This window comes from Cololabis saira, chromosome 3, assembly GCF_033807715.1.
Source record: "Cololabis saira isolate AMF1-May2022 chromosome 3, fColSai1.1, whole genome shotgun sequence".
NCBI lineage: Eukaryota > Metazoa > Chordata > Actinopteri > Beloniformes > Belonidae > Cololabis > Cololabis saira.
Genome location: NC_084589.1, coordinates 46,084,275 through 46,102,681, shown reverse-complemented (window position 1 = coordinate 46,102,681; position 18,407 = coordinate 46,084,275). Strand labels below are relative to the sequence as shown.

At 42.4% G+C, this 18,407-nt stretch overlaps 1 protein-coding gene across 2 annotated transcripts in view; it reads right to left on the bottom strand.

Moving 5' to 3' along the window:
* Positions 1 to 12,060: 12,060 nt before the first annotated feature.
* Positions 12,061 to 18,407, bottom strand: part of LOC133440386 (NLR family CARD domain-containing protein 3-like) — a 290,643-nt gene continuing 284,296 nt past the window's right edge. The window contains exons 10-11 of one of the 2 annotated variants that reach the window (XM_061717642.1): positions 13,387 to 13,433; positions 12,061 to 13,256 (exon numbers count right to left, since the gene is read on the bottom strand). In XM_061717642.1, the coding sequence (XP_061573626.1) occupies positions 12,724 to 13,256; positions 13,387 to 13,433 (580 nt within the window). In that variant the 3' untranslated portion in view covers positions 12,061 to 12,723. The remainder of the gene's footprint in view (positions 13,257 to 13,386; positions 13,434 to 18,407) is intronic. The other variant, XM_061717643.1, reaches the window with a different exon arrangement.

The following is an 18,407-nucleotide window of genomic DNA, read 5'->3' as shown; positions in this document are numbered from 1 at the left end:
CAGCTTCTCTCCAGGTTATCCAGGTGCTGGTCACTGAAAACCCCGTCCTCCTCCACCTTACAAACATTTTCTTGTGGGAGTTCTGGAATTACAAAAAGGGACAAAAAGATAGGATTATAACAAGGCAAGGCAAGGCAAGTTTATTTATATAGCACAATTCAAAACAAGGTAATTCAAAGTGCTTTACATTGACATTAAAAGCGGCAAGACATAATTAGACAGTAAATAACAAATAAGATTGAATAAAATTATGAATAAGATGATAAGAAATAAGTAAAATAATAAAAAGCACAAGCTGTTAAAAAATAAGGGCAGTAGAGTCCAGCAGATAAGTATTTAATTTAGGAGTACGCTTGAGTAAACAGTAAAGTTTTTAGCCCTGATTTGAAGGAGCTAAAAGAGCAGTTGGAGCAGACCTCAGGTCTACAGGAAGTTTGTTCCACCGGTGAGGAGCAGAAAAACTGAACGCTGCCTCACCTTGCTTGGTTCTGGTTCTTGGCACACACAACAAACCAGATCCAGATGAACCTCAGGGGTCTGGGAGCTTCATAGGGAACTAACAGATCAACCATGTATTTTGGTCCAAGACCATTCAGTGCTTTGTAGACCAGCAGTAGGATTTTAAACTCTATCCTTTGACTCACTGGAAGTCAGTGTAGTGATTTCATGACCAGTGTAATATGGTCCAGTTTACTGGTGTTTGTAAGAACTCTGGCGGCAGCGTTCTGGATCAGCTCCAGCTGCCCGATTGATTTCTTGTTAAGGCCTGTAAAGATGCCATAGCAATAATTCAACCTACTGAAAATGAATGCATGAATAAGTTTTTCCATGTCTTGTTTAGACAGAGTTTTTTTTAGGGGCAAAAATGATCACCTCTGTCTTTTCTGCATTTAGCTGGAGAAAATTCTGGCACATCCACTCATTGATTTGGTGAAAACAGTTAGATTCAGATTAAGATTCAGAGAAACTTTATTTAACCCCGAGTGGCAATTGCAAGAACAACTGAACAGCAAGACGTTGAAAGTACCAGATAGAATAATATAATAAAAGCAGATAAATGAGGCATGTCTCATATGTACAAAAAATATATAAATATAAGAATATCACAAAAAATGTAAAATAGAGTGACTATAGTGGTATAAATTAAATATAAAGTGTCAGTGTAAAGTGTTGACAGTGGATGTAAACAATGTAACAGGAGTATGGAGTAGTCCGGGGGGGGCGATGCAGCGGAGGCGCCGCCTGGAGGGGAGCCACTGAAATGCGGGGTGAAGTATGTGGGAGGGGTCGTTGATGATTTTGGCTGCCTGGCTGAGGGCCTGTTGGTTAAAAACCTGAGACAGAGCTCTGACCTGCAGACCGATGACTTTGGAGCATAGTGATGCAGTGCTCTGCAGTCTGCTCCTGTTCTGGAGCAGCAGACAGCATGGCTCTGCGGAGCGCCGCGGAGCCATGCTGGGTGCCCGGCGTGGCTCCGGGGCGCATCGCCCGTTACTGGGGATCGAACCGACAGATTTCGCTGAAAATCTCGTAGGGTGAAGCTGGTCCGACCTGGGACAGACCCCCGAGGACCCAGCTCTCAAGCCACCCGGGAACCTGGATGATTTAACCTGGATCCGCTCCGCCGCGGCGCCGCGTCTGACTGGCTGAAGGAAGCACCGCTCCAGCAGCGGAGAGAGCTGGTTGTGGGCGTGGTTTCAGCAGCGGAGGCTGAACCTCTGGAAATCTACTCCCGTCGTGACGTCACGATGGGAGCAGATTCTAATCGGCTCAAAAAAAACCACGTGACACTGGGGGACTCTGTCCGGCGGGGGTCAGAGACCCTGCAGAATTACATGGTATTTTGTCTCCCCTGTGCTGGCAGGGTGAGGGGAGACCACTTTATATATGTTAAAACAAGAAAAAACGTGTTTTTCATAAAGCCGCGTTTATACTTGCAGTTCAGAACGCGTACGCGAGACGCAGGATACGCGTGACGTCACGTCTCGCGTATCCTGCGTATCCTGCGTACATTTGACGCGTCGACGTGCACGTTCTCAAAAAGACACTGAACGCGTACGCGACCTGCAGTTCTCGCTCTGGCCGCTAGTATCGCTGTTCCCGGTCTGATCCCAGCTGGCACGACTATGCTGCTCTCCCCTGGAGAAAGTTCCCCGTGCATATATTTATGCAATATTTAACTTCCCCCCAGGGTTTCCGTTGTCCGGTAAAATATGCCGAAGTCCGGTATTTTATAATCTCTCCGGTCAAAATACTCACTGGTGCTGCGGGACTAGAGTCCCCGGGAGTACCGCGGATGGCGAGCCCCGGCCGCCGAGCCCCGGACAACCCCCGGCGGCCGAGCCCCGGTGGCCGAGCCCCGGTGGCCGAGCCCCGGTGGCCGAGCCCCGGTGGCCGAGCCCCGGCCGCGGAGCCCCGGCGGCCGAGCCCCGGCGGCCGAGCCCCGGCGGCCGAGCCCCGGCGGAGGTACGCGCCGAGCCTCGGTGCCTCCCGGAGCCGGGAGGAAGCGGAGCCGGGAGCCGGGAGTCAATTGACGGGACTTATTTTATTTTAAATACTCTGTTTTTCAATAAAAATACTATTGAATGACTTGCAAATGAATGACTTGGAATCATATTAGGAACAATACATTTTTTTACCATGCTAATCTTTCTTATATTGACATCTACTTCTCCATATGAACCTAAAATTAACTGGATTTATTGTTTCGTCATTCTTGTTGAGATGGGTGAGGAGAATGCTGGATAAATTAGTCTGGAAAGACTATCCACTTTTGATAATAAGCAATAATAATAAGATAAGATAAAATAGTCCTTTATTACCTTTATTACACACACACACAGGGAAGGGGGTAAAACAGTAATATAAATAAGTAATACACATTAAAAAAAGAGTAATAATAATAATAATAATGTTATGGTTTTCTTTAGCTTCCTTCTAGGCACCCAGAGCTTTACAGAGATCATTATTCATTCACACACATTCTCCCCGGTGGTAGCTCCGTCTGTAGCCGCAGCTGCCCTGCAGACTGACGGGAGCGTGGCTGCCATATCGCGCCAAACGGCCCCTCCGACCACCACAAACATTCATACACACTCATACACATTCACACGATGTTATAATCTCCTACATCATCCAATATTGTCCTGTAAAAGTGTTCGTTTTTCTAATCTGCTACCGCTGCTGCTGCTACTACTTCTGCTACTTAATATAAGTAGCTTTTCCAACTGTTGCTCTGCTTACTGCCCCCTATCGGTCACCATCGGTATGACAGGCTCTACTCGGGTGGTACGCGACGTACGCAGTGGAGCATGAACAGACACAAAGCAGGCTACGCAGGCTACGCAGGTTACGTGCGTAGAGTATATTTCCGGCTTAATAGGTCACCTTTAAAATACATTTTGCAGCAAAAACCGCTTCTGTAAAGATGTCTTAAATAAAAAAAAAGGTGTCACGGAAAGGTTGGTTGCGAACTGATGTGATTCAGCATGAAATAAGTTTTTATTGAATGTTTAGGCAACTTTCAGAGTCTGATATGGAGTCAGCTGCAGGTTCTGCAGGATCCAGAAAGTGTTTCTCCGCTGATGGACCGGTGTTGTGCCAAAAAGTGATTGCCTGCCAGAATCTGATTTCTTCTGATTTGTGGCCGCGGGAGCGCGCACAGCAGCCCGCTGAACGACAGCGCTACAACGTCAGAGTTTCAGATTATGAAACTCAAGAATGAGATCAAGTCAGATTTAGGCAGAAACAACTTTTCATTAACTGTATTTGGCCTTCAATCAATATTTGGCAGGTAAAAAGACCCATTTTCAGGGGAGAAATCAGATTCTGGGAGGCAATCACTTTTTGGCACGACACTCTACCAGTCTCTCCTCCTGCGGATGAAACACTCGAGTTACAGCAACTTTGCTCTTTATTTCTCACGTTTGCACCTCGATAATCCCGTTGGAACAAATTGTCTTTATTTCTGCAGCAGAGGAATCAGATCGTGATGCTTCATGTTTTAAATATAAATTGTATATTGTTCACATTGTTATACCTATGAGAGTGGTGATCGCGGACATCCATATAGGATATATTATATCCCTTATAGACTCAATAAACGTGTACATTGGTCTTAATCCGTTAGTATATAATATGCGTGACAATAAAGCAGAACGAGGAGCCGTTTTTCATCCACCAAAAATTCTGGTGTCGGTTCTTAAAATACAAACAAGAAAAGCAGAGTGTAATGATGCACTAACGCTGCCCATAAACATTAACAAACCTGTAATAAAACCAAAACTCTTCACGGAACGCAAAGCAAAGAACAACATAATGTAGGTGTCAAACTGAATCCCAGAAGGGCCGGTGTCCTGCATGTTTTAGATGTTTCACTGCTTTAACACACCTGATTCTAATTAATCATCGTCACCAGCTTGTCATCAAAGTCTGGATAGTTCTGTTGATGACACAGTCTGTATCACAGTTTGTATCACGGTGCAATGAAGCAGGGAAACATGTAAAACCTGCAGGGACAACGGCCCTCGAGGACCGGAGTCCGACACCCAGCTCAGAGCCGATGTTTTCTTTTTTTATTTGTTTTACCTGTTTTTGCACATTTCTTGTTAGGATGAGCGGTTTTTAATGGATAATTATCTTCATTATCATATTCAAACATATATTTGAGGGAGGAGACAAGGCGGAGTGTTGTGCTCCCGCATGTGCGCTCAAATCCACGCTGATTGGGATGTACAGAGAAACCTGCGTGGATTTGGGCGTACGCACAGCTTTGTACATATGAATTTTTGCGTTCTTGTTAATTCCACGCACGGATTCAAGTTGAAATCCACGCACTCTTAGTACATGAGGCCCCTGTTCTTTATTCGAGTGCAAGGAAAATCAGAGACTGTCGATGCATATGTGACTGATTTAAAAAAACAAAGTGAAAGACTGCGAGTTTGAGCACCTCACCAACTCACTGACACGAGATAGAATCGTGTGTGGAATCACAGATGACCAAGTGAGAGGACGACTACTGAGAGAACCGGACCTCACGCTAAATAAAGCAATAGACATTTGCAGAGCCAGTGAGTTGAGTCAGAGTCAGCTAACACAACGCCAAAAACAACGTGACAAACAGAAAGACAGTCGTGCCACAGCACAGAATGTAAAGATGAGAACTCAAGGAAACTGCACAAGATGCAGCTACAGGCATGAGCCAAGGAAGTGCCCTGCCTACGGACAAGTGTGCAAAACCTGCCACGGGAAAAATCACTATGCCAAAATGTGCAACTCACGCAAGCACACAAATAATCATAAAGTGCATCATGTAAACAAGGCCGAGGCAGATGATCAGGACTTTATTGGCACAATCCAAGCAGAAAAACAAGTCTCACAAATCAATGCAGTGGATGCAAAGAAAGAAAAGTGGCGTGAAGATCTGATTGTCAACAAGAAAGTTTTGAAAGTCAGGCTGGACACTGGGGCTGATCGCAAAGTCATGTCTATGAAAGACCTCAGAAAGCTGAGACTGGATAAAAAGGTGAGCAAATCTCACTCCAAGCTTGTTGCTTATGCAGGACACCACATTCCAGCTTAAGGTAAAGTCATGTTGACATGTCAGTACAAAGATAAAAAGTATGACATGGAGTTTGAGGTCATAAAGAACAATGCACCTATTCTAGGAGGAGAGTCATGTGAGAAAATGGGGCTTGTCAAAAGATTGCATGCGCTTAAAAAAGAGAGTGACATTCTAAGTGAATATGAGGATTTATTCAATGGATTAGGCTGCACACCAGGAGTATATCACATTGAGACTAGGGATGTGAACAATTAATCGATTTTTGATTAATTGCCGTTATGAAATTACCCGATTAAAATTAACGATTACAATTAATTGACAATTTCGTTTAATTTCACCAGCTGGTATTACGCCCGGACCACATTTAATGCGACACAACGCGCTGCGCCGCGCACATAAAGTTAGAAGAAAGAGACGGCGGATATGTTTGGTTTTAGTAACATCATGCTCAGGCCATGAGTCTGCATTGGCCCAGACGGGAGACACATGTAGCTCAGTGCTTAACTTTTATTTTTAATCCACTCTATATTCTTCTGGTTGTTCTCCGATAGTCTCCCCTAAAGCCTGAATTATGGTTCCGCCTTAAATCAACACAGAGCCGCCGCCGTAGCCTACGCCGTAGCCTACGCCGTAGGCTCTGCGTTGTTGTAATGCGGAACCATAAATCAGCCTTCACCCGGTACATACATAGGTTTCTCTAAACATCTGTTCTGTTACAGTTTTAACTGAAAGAAAATGTGTCCCAATACAGCAGACTTATTTTGAACACTGCCAAAACTCTAACTTAAAACGTAACTAGAACTTAAAATTTGCTTGACACAAATGAAAGTTAAATTTTAACACGTGGGAAAAACACCTAACCTTTTAAGTGATGTGTGTTGTCAGGTGTAATGGCATTTTTAGGTTAGAAATAAGAATATTTCTTGGCAAGATCCTTAGTTATTTGAGTGAAGGCAGTGAATTTGGTCAACTGGTGTAAGTTCAGGGTTTTAGTAAAGACACAAGTAGGGAAATGTTATTGGCCAGTACCCCCAATATTTGTACATTTGTTAAGTACTGTGTTTAACAGTTACATTCATGGCTGAAAGGTTACTAAGCACTTTTTTACCAAGCACTTTTTTATCATGTGAATGTATGTTTTTATATATATATATATATATATATATATATATATATATATATAATGACAGCAATGGTGCTGTCAGTTTACTTTATGTATATATAAATCAAGCTAGCTATTATGGCTTCTGCTACTACTAATAGCCTTGAAGTGCACTTTATATTATATTCCTTGTGGTACAAAAATGTCTTTTTGTTACTTTTGTATCAAATAAATATTTGATTAAGGAATAGATTAAAATGTCCTTTGTATTTTATATAAGCAAAACAAATTATGTTTGTATCTCAGATGGGGGAAAAACGCCGCTAATCTAGCTAAACTAATCGATGATCGATCGATAAGGTTATCAACTGTCAATTAATGAAATAATCAATAATTTGCATAAATATGAAGATGTTAATGTTTATTTTTTACTTTGTTTTGTTTGAAATTTGTTCGAAATAAAAATTCATTCATTCATTCATACATAAAGTATGAAATATCAGTCTGGTCCAGAGTGTGAATGGAGCATGAAAGGCAGCACCAAGTAAACAGAACAACAAGTTAGTTCGGGATGTTTCCGAATCCCACATCAGCAGCTGCTTGAGCTGGGGAGTTTCCCATTTAGTTGGTTTGCTTCATCACCACGGCTTTTAACTGGAAACAAAGGGATCTTGTAGGAGTCATACTCATGTGTTCATTCATTCAACTTTCCAGGGTTACGTACCGACTCTGTGGAGTCTGATTTCAGGTTTCCAGGCGAGGTCCAACAGTCTGCGCTGACGGTCGAGCTCTTCTTCATACTCCAAGATGCTTTTTTCAAACACTGACAATATTTCTACAGCAGCTGCTGTTAGTCGCTGACCGATAAACTCTCTCAGATGATTCACCTTAGACATTGTTGAAGAGGAAAAAGAAAGGAAACAACAGAACCGTCCTCCTCAAAGGAATCACTGCTCACGTGTTCCGTTCGCTCCAAACTTTCGCTCTTCCGCCGGGTGTTACAATCTGGAGTTCCGGTAGAAATCACGGTTCTACGTATAGTTCCTTCTCGCAGTTACAGTCAGTATTTCATTTATCAACGAAAGTAATTAGAATAAAATGCAAACAACATTCTTTTCATCACTGGTTTACTACTACTTCTGTCATTTAGCAGACGCTTTTATCCAAAGTGATTTACATCTGAGAAAACAACACAAGCAAGAAGGTTTAGACCAGGGTTCGGCAACCCGCGGCCCTTTAGCGCCGCCTAGTGGCTCCTGGAGCTTTTAAAAAAATGTTTGACCTTTTTTTTTCCTTTTTTTTCTTCTTTTTTGTATTTTTTTGTCTTTTTTTCCCTTTTCTCTTTTTTTCTTCTCTCTTCTTTTTTTCCATTGTTTCTCTTTTTTTCTTTCTTTTTCCTTTCCTTTTTATTCCCGAAATTTTGACTTTTCTCTCGACATTTCGCCTTTTTCTTGAAATTTTGACTTTTTTCTCGATATTTCGACTTTTTTCTCGAAGTGCATAATGAAAAAAAAATCTTCCCCCAGTTCTAACTACACACAGCATGTGTTGCCTTCATTCTAAGGCTGATACAAGACTTTTCATTTTTTGCGGTTCCAGACATATTTGTTTTTTGTGTTTTTGGTCCAATATGGCTCTTTCAACATTTTGGGTGGCCGACCCCTGGTTTAGTGTTTTAGTTTTTCCGACACAAGGAGAGCTGACGCAATTTATATGATAAGCTTCTGATTTTTAATATCAATAAATGAAAGAAAAATGTTTTTTAATTCATGTGTACTTTATTATTTGTCATAAAACATTTATGTTGACAATATAAACTTATATTTAAAACATGAAGCATCACGATCTGATTCCTCTGCTGCAGAAATAAAGACAACTTGTGCTGGCGGGATTATCGAGGTGCAAACGTGAGAAATAAAGAGCAAAGTTGCTGTAACTCGGAGTGTTGCATCTTCAGGAGGAGAGACCGGTCTTGGTCCCGGTCCATCACCTGAGAAACACTTTCTGAATCCTGCAGCACCTGCAGCTGACTCCATATCAGACTCTGAAAGTTGTCTAAACATTCAATAAAAACTTTATTCATCATTACTGAACCACATCAGTTCGTACCAAACAACCTTTCCGTGACATCTTAGTTTTATTTTAAAAGACAACTTTACAGAACCGGTTTTTCGCTGCAAAATGTATTTGAATGTTTTTCTGTCCAGACACAGTTATGGGATGTTTTAGGATCTGGCTTTAATCTGCAGTAGTCCTCCCATACGGTCGTCATGGCGACAGAGATGTCGGACCTGTAGCAGCTCCAGCTGAAGCATCATGTTGGTCTGAACCGGAGCAGCTGGTCCAGTTCAGGACAGAGATCCTGAAGATCCTCTTGGTACCTGAACCAGCTGATGGTCCAGTCTTAGTCCTGGACCAGCAGATCCAGACTAAACCAGCTGATGGTCCAGTCTTAGTCCTGGACCAGCAGATCCAGACTAAACCAGCTGATGGTCCAGTCTCAGTCCTGGACCAGCAGATCCAGACTAAACCAGCTGATGGTCCAGTCTTAGTCCTGGACCAGCACATCCAGACTAAACCAGCTGATGGTCCAGTCTTAGTCCTGGACCAGCAGGTCGGTGTGATCTGATCATCAGCAGGTTCCTCTAACGGAGCCAAAGCTCCATCAGGATTTGCAGGTTCCATCGTTGAGCTCCTGCCTTTAGTTGTTTGTTCAGATCATGTGGTTGATTGTGAGATTGTTGCAGATCCACTCTTGTGTAACTTATCTGGTGATGTGGGGACTGTCGTGTCCTTCATGTGGTCGTGAACTTATTGTTGACGTCACGTTTCCTCATATTCTGCACTTCACTGCGTCACCAGTCAGTGTCGCCAACGGACAAAATATCAGAAAAGTGCGTACACCAGCCTTGGTGTGTGCGTGAAAGACCGCAACTTTCTACGTTCAAATCAATTTTTGTATATCCGACCGTGAGCGTAGAAAGTGCCGTACGCACGTTTTTTGTGCGCCGCACGTTTTGTACATGAGGCCCCTGGCCCTCACACAGGCTCAGCGGCCTGGGTGGAGAGTACTGTATAAACCACCATTAACCAGGAGGGTTGGGGATTTACAGTGGAGGCTCCTGCACGGGGTGTTAGCTGTGAATGCCTTTGTTTCTGTTATTAATCCAAATGTTCAGCCTGTTTGTCCTTCTGTGCACAGAGAGAGACGGTGTTTCATTGTTTCTTAGAGTGTGCTCGTCTTTCTGCTCTGTTTCACCTGCTGAGTCGAATGTTCTCGATGTTTGGTGAGACTTTTTCACACCAGGTGTTCATTTCATGTGTCAGGCGCAGTAAAACGAAAAAATCTAAATGTCAATTGTTAAATTTTGTCATTGGTCAAGCCAAATTGGCGATTTATGTCAGCAGGAGAAGCAGACTGGAGGGTTCTGTGGATACTGATGTTGGATTAATTTTTTTGTCAGATGTTGAAAGTCAGACTCAGGACTGATTTTAATTTCTACTGTCTGACTAACAACATAAAGGAGTTTAATGACATGTGGTGTGTTAACAAGGTGCTGTGTTCAGTGGAGGGCAGTATGCTGCTCTTTGGAAATATTCTGAGTTGAAATTTATTGGTTTTGTATTGTTTTTGTTTCTACACACACACACACACACACACACACACACACACGGTCATTAATATATAGTATATATATAATATACATTCATTAAACCACAGTATTTTTTCTTCGTCTCATTAATGTAATGTACCATTGCTGTGGATCTTGTCTTTTATAATAATAATTATTAAAAAAGATAACATTTCAAACGTTTTAATGTATTATAATTGTTTTGGGGTTTTCTAGATCAAGAGCACACATATTTGGATATTATACAACTGATTCTGAGAAATCGTTTTTATATTGACATTGATGAACATTTACAATGTGAACATATGACCTTGGTACTAACTCCTGTCTAAACTTAATTGTGTTTTGCTGCGGGCGGTGCTCCCTTGCTGAAGGGGCGGTGTGGCCTGTAAGGGTGGTGGTGACATAGACTGCCTTTACTGGTCTCCGGGCTGTGGATGACGTGTTCCTGGTGGTGAAGGGAGCATGGGAGGTTGGGATGGAGGGGCCTGGTGTCCTCTCCTCCGGTAGGAGTCGGCCTCTCATGTGGATGGTGCAGCAGTGGAGACTAAACTGGGAGGGGCTGCACCACTACTGTCCATCTGACGTCTCATGTCCATCACCATCAGCTGCAGCCTCCGGTTCTCTTGTATTTGCTGCAGCACATACATCATTGCAGGTGGGCCCTGATACGGCTGTCTACCCACATACACAGGTGCTCCAATGTGACTGGGAGATGTCTCTACGAGCTCAGCATGATTCTGACCTGGGCGCTGGGTGAGGGGTGTCATCTCTGCAAATCCCTCTCTATACCACCATTCAGTCTCCTCTATCACAGCGGGGGTTCCTGCAGGGTAACTGACAGCCTGTGGGAGGGCGTACCCTTCATAATCTTCCATCAGCCTTGGTTGTTGCATTCGTCGGCATGGATGTACATCTTCACTTGGGGGAACATAAGCCATTATCACTTTGTAATGACCTTATCCGGCTCCAAGGACCATATGTTTGGAGGTTTAATGATTAACAGTTGTACACTGGCTTTCTCTGTATTTTAATCATGAAGCGTGTGTCAAGACTTAAATGAAGAGGCAGGAAGCGGTCAATTTCCTTTACAGTGCTTTAATCCAGTCTAGAGAGTGCACTTAAAGATGTGGTGTGTATGTGGTTCTGGAATAAACCATAGAATAATAGAAATCAATAAACAGCAACAAACATATGTTTAACCATAGCACACAATCCAAATAATTTTATAAGCATGAACATCATTTACATGAGATAATATCACATTTAACTGGCAACAAAGAAAACAATCAGTGACATTCAGATAACATATCTAATTACTTTTCAACGATTAGTGAAGTAAATAACACTGCTGGAAATACTCACCAGCAGAATTATAAAATATAACGCATATGGATGTTCTTAAATCAACCACTCTGTCAGGCAAACCTTCAGACCAGTGCTACATATTTGATTATTAGTACAAATGTGGGGATTTTGAATATCTGATTATATTTAAACCAGATATCTACAGATGTGGGACTTCATGATTTGCTACAAGTATTATGCTGCTTAATTTCATATAAATGGGACTTGATTTGAAGATGTTCATGATTTGCTACTAAAATGTTACAAAAGCAATCATTTGAAAATTGGAACAAACTAAATGAATTAAGAATGAAAAATGTTTTGTGTTGAAATATGTTTCCTAGCATGATAAATCAATTTGATAATTATTGTGAGGAAATGTTGAGGCAGCGCTTTTAATGAGTGAATATCAAATATTGTCATCAAAGGGGAACTTTATTCAAAAAGTAGCCCTTCTTAGTACAGTGTAAAATCAACAAGGCCGACCCCCGGGAACCTGAACATGAAGAAGCAGTTCTAGATGATGGATGGATCATCTTATTCATCTTGGTGAGAGCTCACACATAAACAAACCCTTTACCATGAAAGAAACCTGACAGTCCAGCAGTGACGTCCTGGTTGGAACAGGAAGTGGGTGTGAATAAAGACCAGGATGAACCCTGGCTGCACAGCAACCTTGTGCTCAGATCTGTCAGCAGGTTGTAACTTCATCTTGGCTGATTGCACCTCAGTGATTCCTCTCTGACATCACAGTTGGTCACATGTGCAGCAAACTAACTGCAGCTGACATGAAGTGAATGATCTCAGCTGAACTGAGCTGCAGAGAAACAACATGCTGCTGTTCACAGTGAAGCTCTGACTGGAAACAGACAGAAGAACAACATGTGGATCCTGGAATAACGGCAGCGTCCACCTTTAAAGGACTGGAAGAGGAAGAAGTTTCCAAGGAATCATTCAGAACCGTTTCACCAACATGTGATTCAGGTGTTGATGGAAACAGACAGACAGACATGTACAGACTCAACTATCAGTCCAACAGAGACAGTTTCTCTGACAGGAGGAGACTCTTTAGACTGAACTCAACACAGAGACACTGAAGAACCAAACCACAACCCAAACCCAGGATAGAGAGGTTCAGTGAATGTGGTGTTGAAGGTGTGGAGGTGGATCAGTCTGTCAGAGGAGACACTGTAGAAGGACAGAGTTCCAGCAGGAACGTCCACATACACTGCTACTCTGTCAGAGACTGAGGAAGAGGAAGAGGAGGAGGAATATGTTACTCTGCTATTGTGATAGACACGGTACCCACTATGATCAGAACATTCCAGACTCCAGGAATGATTGTTCCTTCCAAACCTACAGTCATCAGACTTTCCTTTCCTGCTGATTCTTCTGTAACTCACTGATACAGAAACATCTCCTCTCCACTGGACCTCCCAGTAACAGCGACCCGTCAGAACTTCTCTACACAGCAGCTGACACCAGATATCAAACCTGTCTGGATGATCAGGATATGACTGATCCTCCTTCACAAACATCATCTTCTTGTTGTTGTCAGACAGTTTGATGAGTTTGTGGACGGTGTTTGTGTCGATGGTGAGTTGACAGGAATCTGATGGAGAGAACAAAAAACCCAGCTGCAGTTATTATTGATCTGTCATTGATCATTGATGGACTCACGAATGAGTGATGTGACAGTGTGAAGATGGATGAATGTGTGAATGAAATAAAAACACACTTACACTTCCTCAGACCTGGTGTCATCCATTGTTGTCCAGCAGGCTCCACCCTGAAAGGAGGAGGGGGGTCAGACCAGCACAGTCTCTTTCAGCAAACATGGACATTACATGGCTCTCACACACTGATGAAGGAACAGTCCAACACTTGGACAGATGCACTTGAATGCAGCATCTCTGAAGTCTGTCCTGTGGTCGTCATGTTCCAGCACAGTTTGAACACATTCCCTTCATCTGATTTCATCTCTGCTGAATCAGCAGCAGGAGGAGACCGTGTCATGGAGGAGTGAAGGTGCAGCTGTTATTGTGCTGTGATGGGACTGAAAACCACACTGCTGTGGTTCTGCAATGTTTACTGGGTCAAGAACAGCTCAGAGTTGTGAACTGCATCTATCAGCTCTGTTGCAGCACCAGGGGTCCGTTTCACAAAGCAGGTTCGACAAACTCTGAGTCTAATCCTGAACTCTTAGTTGATCTACTCTGAGATCGGAAACTCTGAGTTTTCGGTTCCAGAACAGCGGATTTGAGGTAATTTACTCAACTCTAAGTAGTTTCACCTGGAGTTAAGCTCGTGCGTGAGGGAAATCAAAAGCCATCATCAGTAGATCGCTGATACAAGGATTCACCATGGCAACCGGCGACACAAAAGAGCGACATACATTTTCTTTTTTTTCTTTTTAACTTTATTTATCATTTCAATTTACAAAATCCCTTTGAGGAAACATCAGTTTGCATCTCAAGATCCACATACTTCACGCCACTGGAGTTAGAAGTGTTAATACGTGCGTATGGCGAGTATGAGAGCATATTTTGGAGAAAAAAAATGAAATTTTATTGTCATTTAGATCAGGGCCGTCAATTGGGTACGGCAGCTGCCACACCTCGGCTCAGGGGAAAATGTAAATGTTTTATTTTTTTTAAATACATTTATGGAATTACTCTGTGTCTATTTGTATTGATTTTTTCTATTACTTAATACATATAAAATAACTACAAATGCATATCAGAACAACATGATGGATTTCAGTAGGTATTATCTTTCCCAACACTTGTACCCCCTCATATCTTGAAATGTCCCAGCATCCCTGACGACAGTGGTCGCGACGCTATCAATCTCGTTTTAATGCTGCGTTCCATTTACCTCGGATATCGGAACTGGGAACTGGGAATGGCAGCCATCTTTGAATGGTAACCCGGGGGTGGTGAAGCTTCTCCCACTTTCCCAGTAGGAAATCCCACTTCGAGAGGCGTTCCAGTTGAAAAATCCGACTGGGAACTGGGAAATTCCCATTTCCGAGGACAAATGGAACGCAGCGCTCTGCAGTGTTACTAACTTACAAAAATGAAAAGGAAGCAGACAACCACGCAATTTAAAAAAGAAAGAAGACAAGTGATGGGTCCAGAAGATATTAACGAGGCTGTTAGCCACTGATGGATTAATTATGCAAGTTCATCTCAAAGTAAGATAAATCCTCTATACATCTGTTTAAGGGAAATATTTGACTTTTTTTTACTCTCGCTCTCCTTTTTGCATTTGGACTTTAACTGTTTGAAGTTAAAATCTGATGTCCCTGTGATATTCTTGCACTGACATAGTGAATAAAGTGAACGAGTTAAATTGCGTTTGTTAGATAAGCCTTTTCTGCTCTCTAACTCTGCCGCTTGCTGTCCGTGGTGCAGAAAACGGATGTGTATTGCGTAAAGACCCATTGGCTGAATTGACGCCACTGAGGGAGGAGACAGAGAGAAACTCCAGGTTCATTCATATAAACCTGGTCCCGACCAGGTTAGATTCAGAGCGTCTGTTACTACGGTAACTGACCGAGAGCTTAAGTTACCTCTCTTTGTGAAACAGGCTAGAGTTACCTCTCTTTCTCTGGTTTGAGTTACCTCCCTTTGTGAAACGGAAAACTCAGAGTTTCCCTCATTTCAGGGTCAACAGACTCAGAGTTTTCACTAAACCTGCTTTGTGAAACGGACCCCAGGAAGCAGGAACACACGGAAACACACGTCAAGCACTGGAAATCTGCAACAAAAAAAACACAAACAGGACACGAAACCGGCACGGAGCCGACCAAAACATGAACAGCAATCGACGCAAATCTTGAGATCTGATCGCAGTCTGAGCTAAGCTACCGCTACATAACCCCAAAAACTAGAGAGGCAGCATGCAGGTGAACAAGCCAGTGTGTATGTCTATGTGTGTGTGTGTGTGTGTGTGTGTGTGTGTGTGTGTGTGATCATGCGTGTGTGTGTGTGTGTGTGTGTGTGTGTGTGTGTGTGTACATGTCTTTGTGGCTGTGTGTGTGTGTGTATGTATATGTTTGTGTGGCTATGTATGTTTATGTATATGTATGTGACTAAGTGGCTATGTGTGTGTGTGTGTGTGTGTGTGTGTGTGTGTGTGTGTGTGTGTGTGTGTGTGTGTGTGTGTGTGTGTGTGTGTGTGTGTGTGTGTGTGTGTGTGTGTGTGTGTAATAAACCAAACAAAGCTCTACCTGAAGTGTATCTATAGTGGGGGAGGAGGGGGAGCCCGGAGACCAGAGGCCGACACGGAAGAGCCCGGAACCCAGGCCACCGGCAAACCCACAAAGGGGAGAAGTAGGAGGGAGGCAACCCACCACCTGCGAGGCCAGGAGGCAGGACCAGTAAAGCCGGCCCTGGTAAGACACCCGTGCTCCCCCACCGGCCATCCAGTAGACGGGGGCCGGCCCTCCGAGCCGGGCCAGGGCCCCACCGTACCTCCACGGGCGCCCCCGGCGCCGCCGGAACCCCCAGACGGAGGGGGAAACGGTCCAACATCCCCCCATTCATACTGACAACATAAGACATAGGCACCTGGGAATGGTGCCCCCCCGCCGCCACGCCCGCCTGTGCACCCCCCGGTCAGGGGAGGCCTGGTCCCCGGACCCAATAGGTTCTATTTCAATGTCTCCCAGGTGACCTAATATACATACCTTGGGGCACACTGGGATTCTGTAGTTGATCCATGTGGATAAATCCTCACAAGTCTCCTTCCAGAACCTCTGTCCCGGTGTACAGAACCATAAAGCATGGATATAATTATCAGGAGTGTTCTCTGTGGACTGTGAACAAATATTAGAGGTGACAAAGCCCATCTGGAACATCCTTTGTCCAGTAAAGTGTATTCTATGAAGAACTTTGTACTGTATAAGTTGTAAGTTTGGGTTTTTAGTCATAGTAAACGTATTTAAGCATATTTGTGACCAAGAAAACTGGTCGGTATTAAGAGAGAGATCCGCCTCCCACTTAGAGATCGGGAGAGAGACTGAATCGTCCAGTTTAGACACTAACCTGTAGAGTTTTGATAACAACTTTGAAGTACTTAGATTCAATAAATCTATTATTTTAGCAGGAAGTTGTAAGTTTAATTGACTAATTTTGTATGTTTTATTTATTATGGCCTTAAGTTATTGATACTCTAAAAATGTATTCCTGCTAACTCCGTATTGAACCATAAGTGTATTGAAAGGTACAAACTGTCCTCCTACAATTACGTGCTGTAAATACCGTATTCCTTGATCTCTCGATTGAACGAAGTTAACCACCTTTTTATCATTTTTCACGATGTCTGGGTTGTTCCATATGGGTGTACGGTCACATGGAAAAGGTGAAATTTTAGCTACTTTAAGAAATTCCCACCAAGCTGATAAAGTTGTGCTGATATTAATACTTTTAAAACATTGATGATGTTTGATACTTTGACTAATAAATGGTAACTCTGAGATTTCTAGTTCGTTGCAAAACACTTGCCCTGAGTCCAGCCATTGACTATCTAAAGGATGATCTTTTGATCATTTTACAACATACTGTAATTTATTGGCAAGGAAGTAATACTGAAAATTAGGTAACTCTAAACCTCCATATTCTTTAGATTTTTGCAATGTCTTTAAACTAATACGTGGAGTTTTATCTTTCCACAGAAATTTTGAAACACCTGAGTCCAACGATTTAAACCAGGAAAGAGGGGGTTTGCATGGTATCATTGAGAAAAAATAATTTACTTTTGGTAAGACCATCATTTTAATGGTGGCTATTCTACCCATGAGTGAAATGGGGAGAGAGCTCCATCTGGAAAGATCATCTTCTATTTTCTTTATAAGCTGAACATGATTTAATTTTATTAACTCTGACAGCCTAGGGGATATGTTTATGCCTAAATATCTAATGTTCCCTGATTGTAATTGAGTATTAGTTATATTCCTAAAATTGCAGTTAACACACAAAACTGTGGATTTAGACCAGTTAATAGAATAGTCAGACAGAGATGAAAATCCCTCTATAAGTGCAATTGTCTGTGATAGTGAAGATCGTGAGTTCTGGAGGAAGAGGAGTACGTCATCCGCATAAAGACTTATTTTGTGCTCTAATATTTTGCATTGTACACCTTTAATATTTGGATTTTGTCTAATAGCTGCCACTAAAGGTTCAATAAATATTGCAAATAATGAGGGAGATCATTGATCATTTGTCCTTACACGTGCCTTGGGCGTGTAAGGACAACTTTCCTCTTGTTGATGCACTAAAGTCTTTTTTTATTTGTGTTTTTATTATTATTACGATAGATTGTTCACTCTTGGGTTTATGCTGAGCTTTTATAACTCACCACCAGGGGGCACTGCTGCTCTTTCTATATATGGAGAGTGTAATATCCCAGAATTACAAACAATAAAATAATTTATCCATCTAAAATGAAAACTTAATTACATTTTCATGATTATTTCTGACTAAATATGAGTTGAGGTAAAAAGACATTTACTTCTAAACGGATGTCTGATATAAAAGGGTTCAATCCAAAGTGTGTCCTCTTCCTGGAATCTGATCCCGATGATCCTCCCTCTTCTTCCTGCTCTCCAACCTGCAGATCTGCAGCTTCAACACGGATCTCAACATCAGCTTTAGAAGAAATCATGTGTCAGACGAGTTGTAAATCTAGTACAACTTGATTTTATACATGTGATTCAATAATATTGTTAATTTTATATTTAAATAATATGAAAAACGTA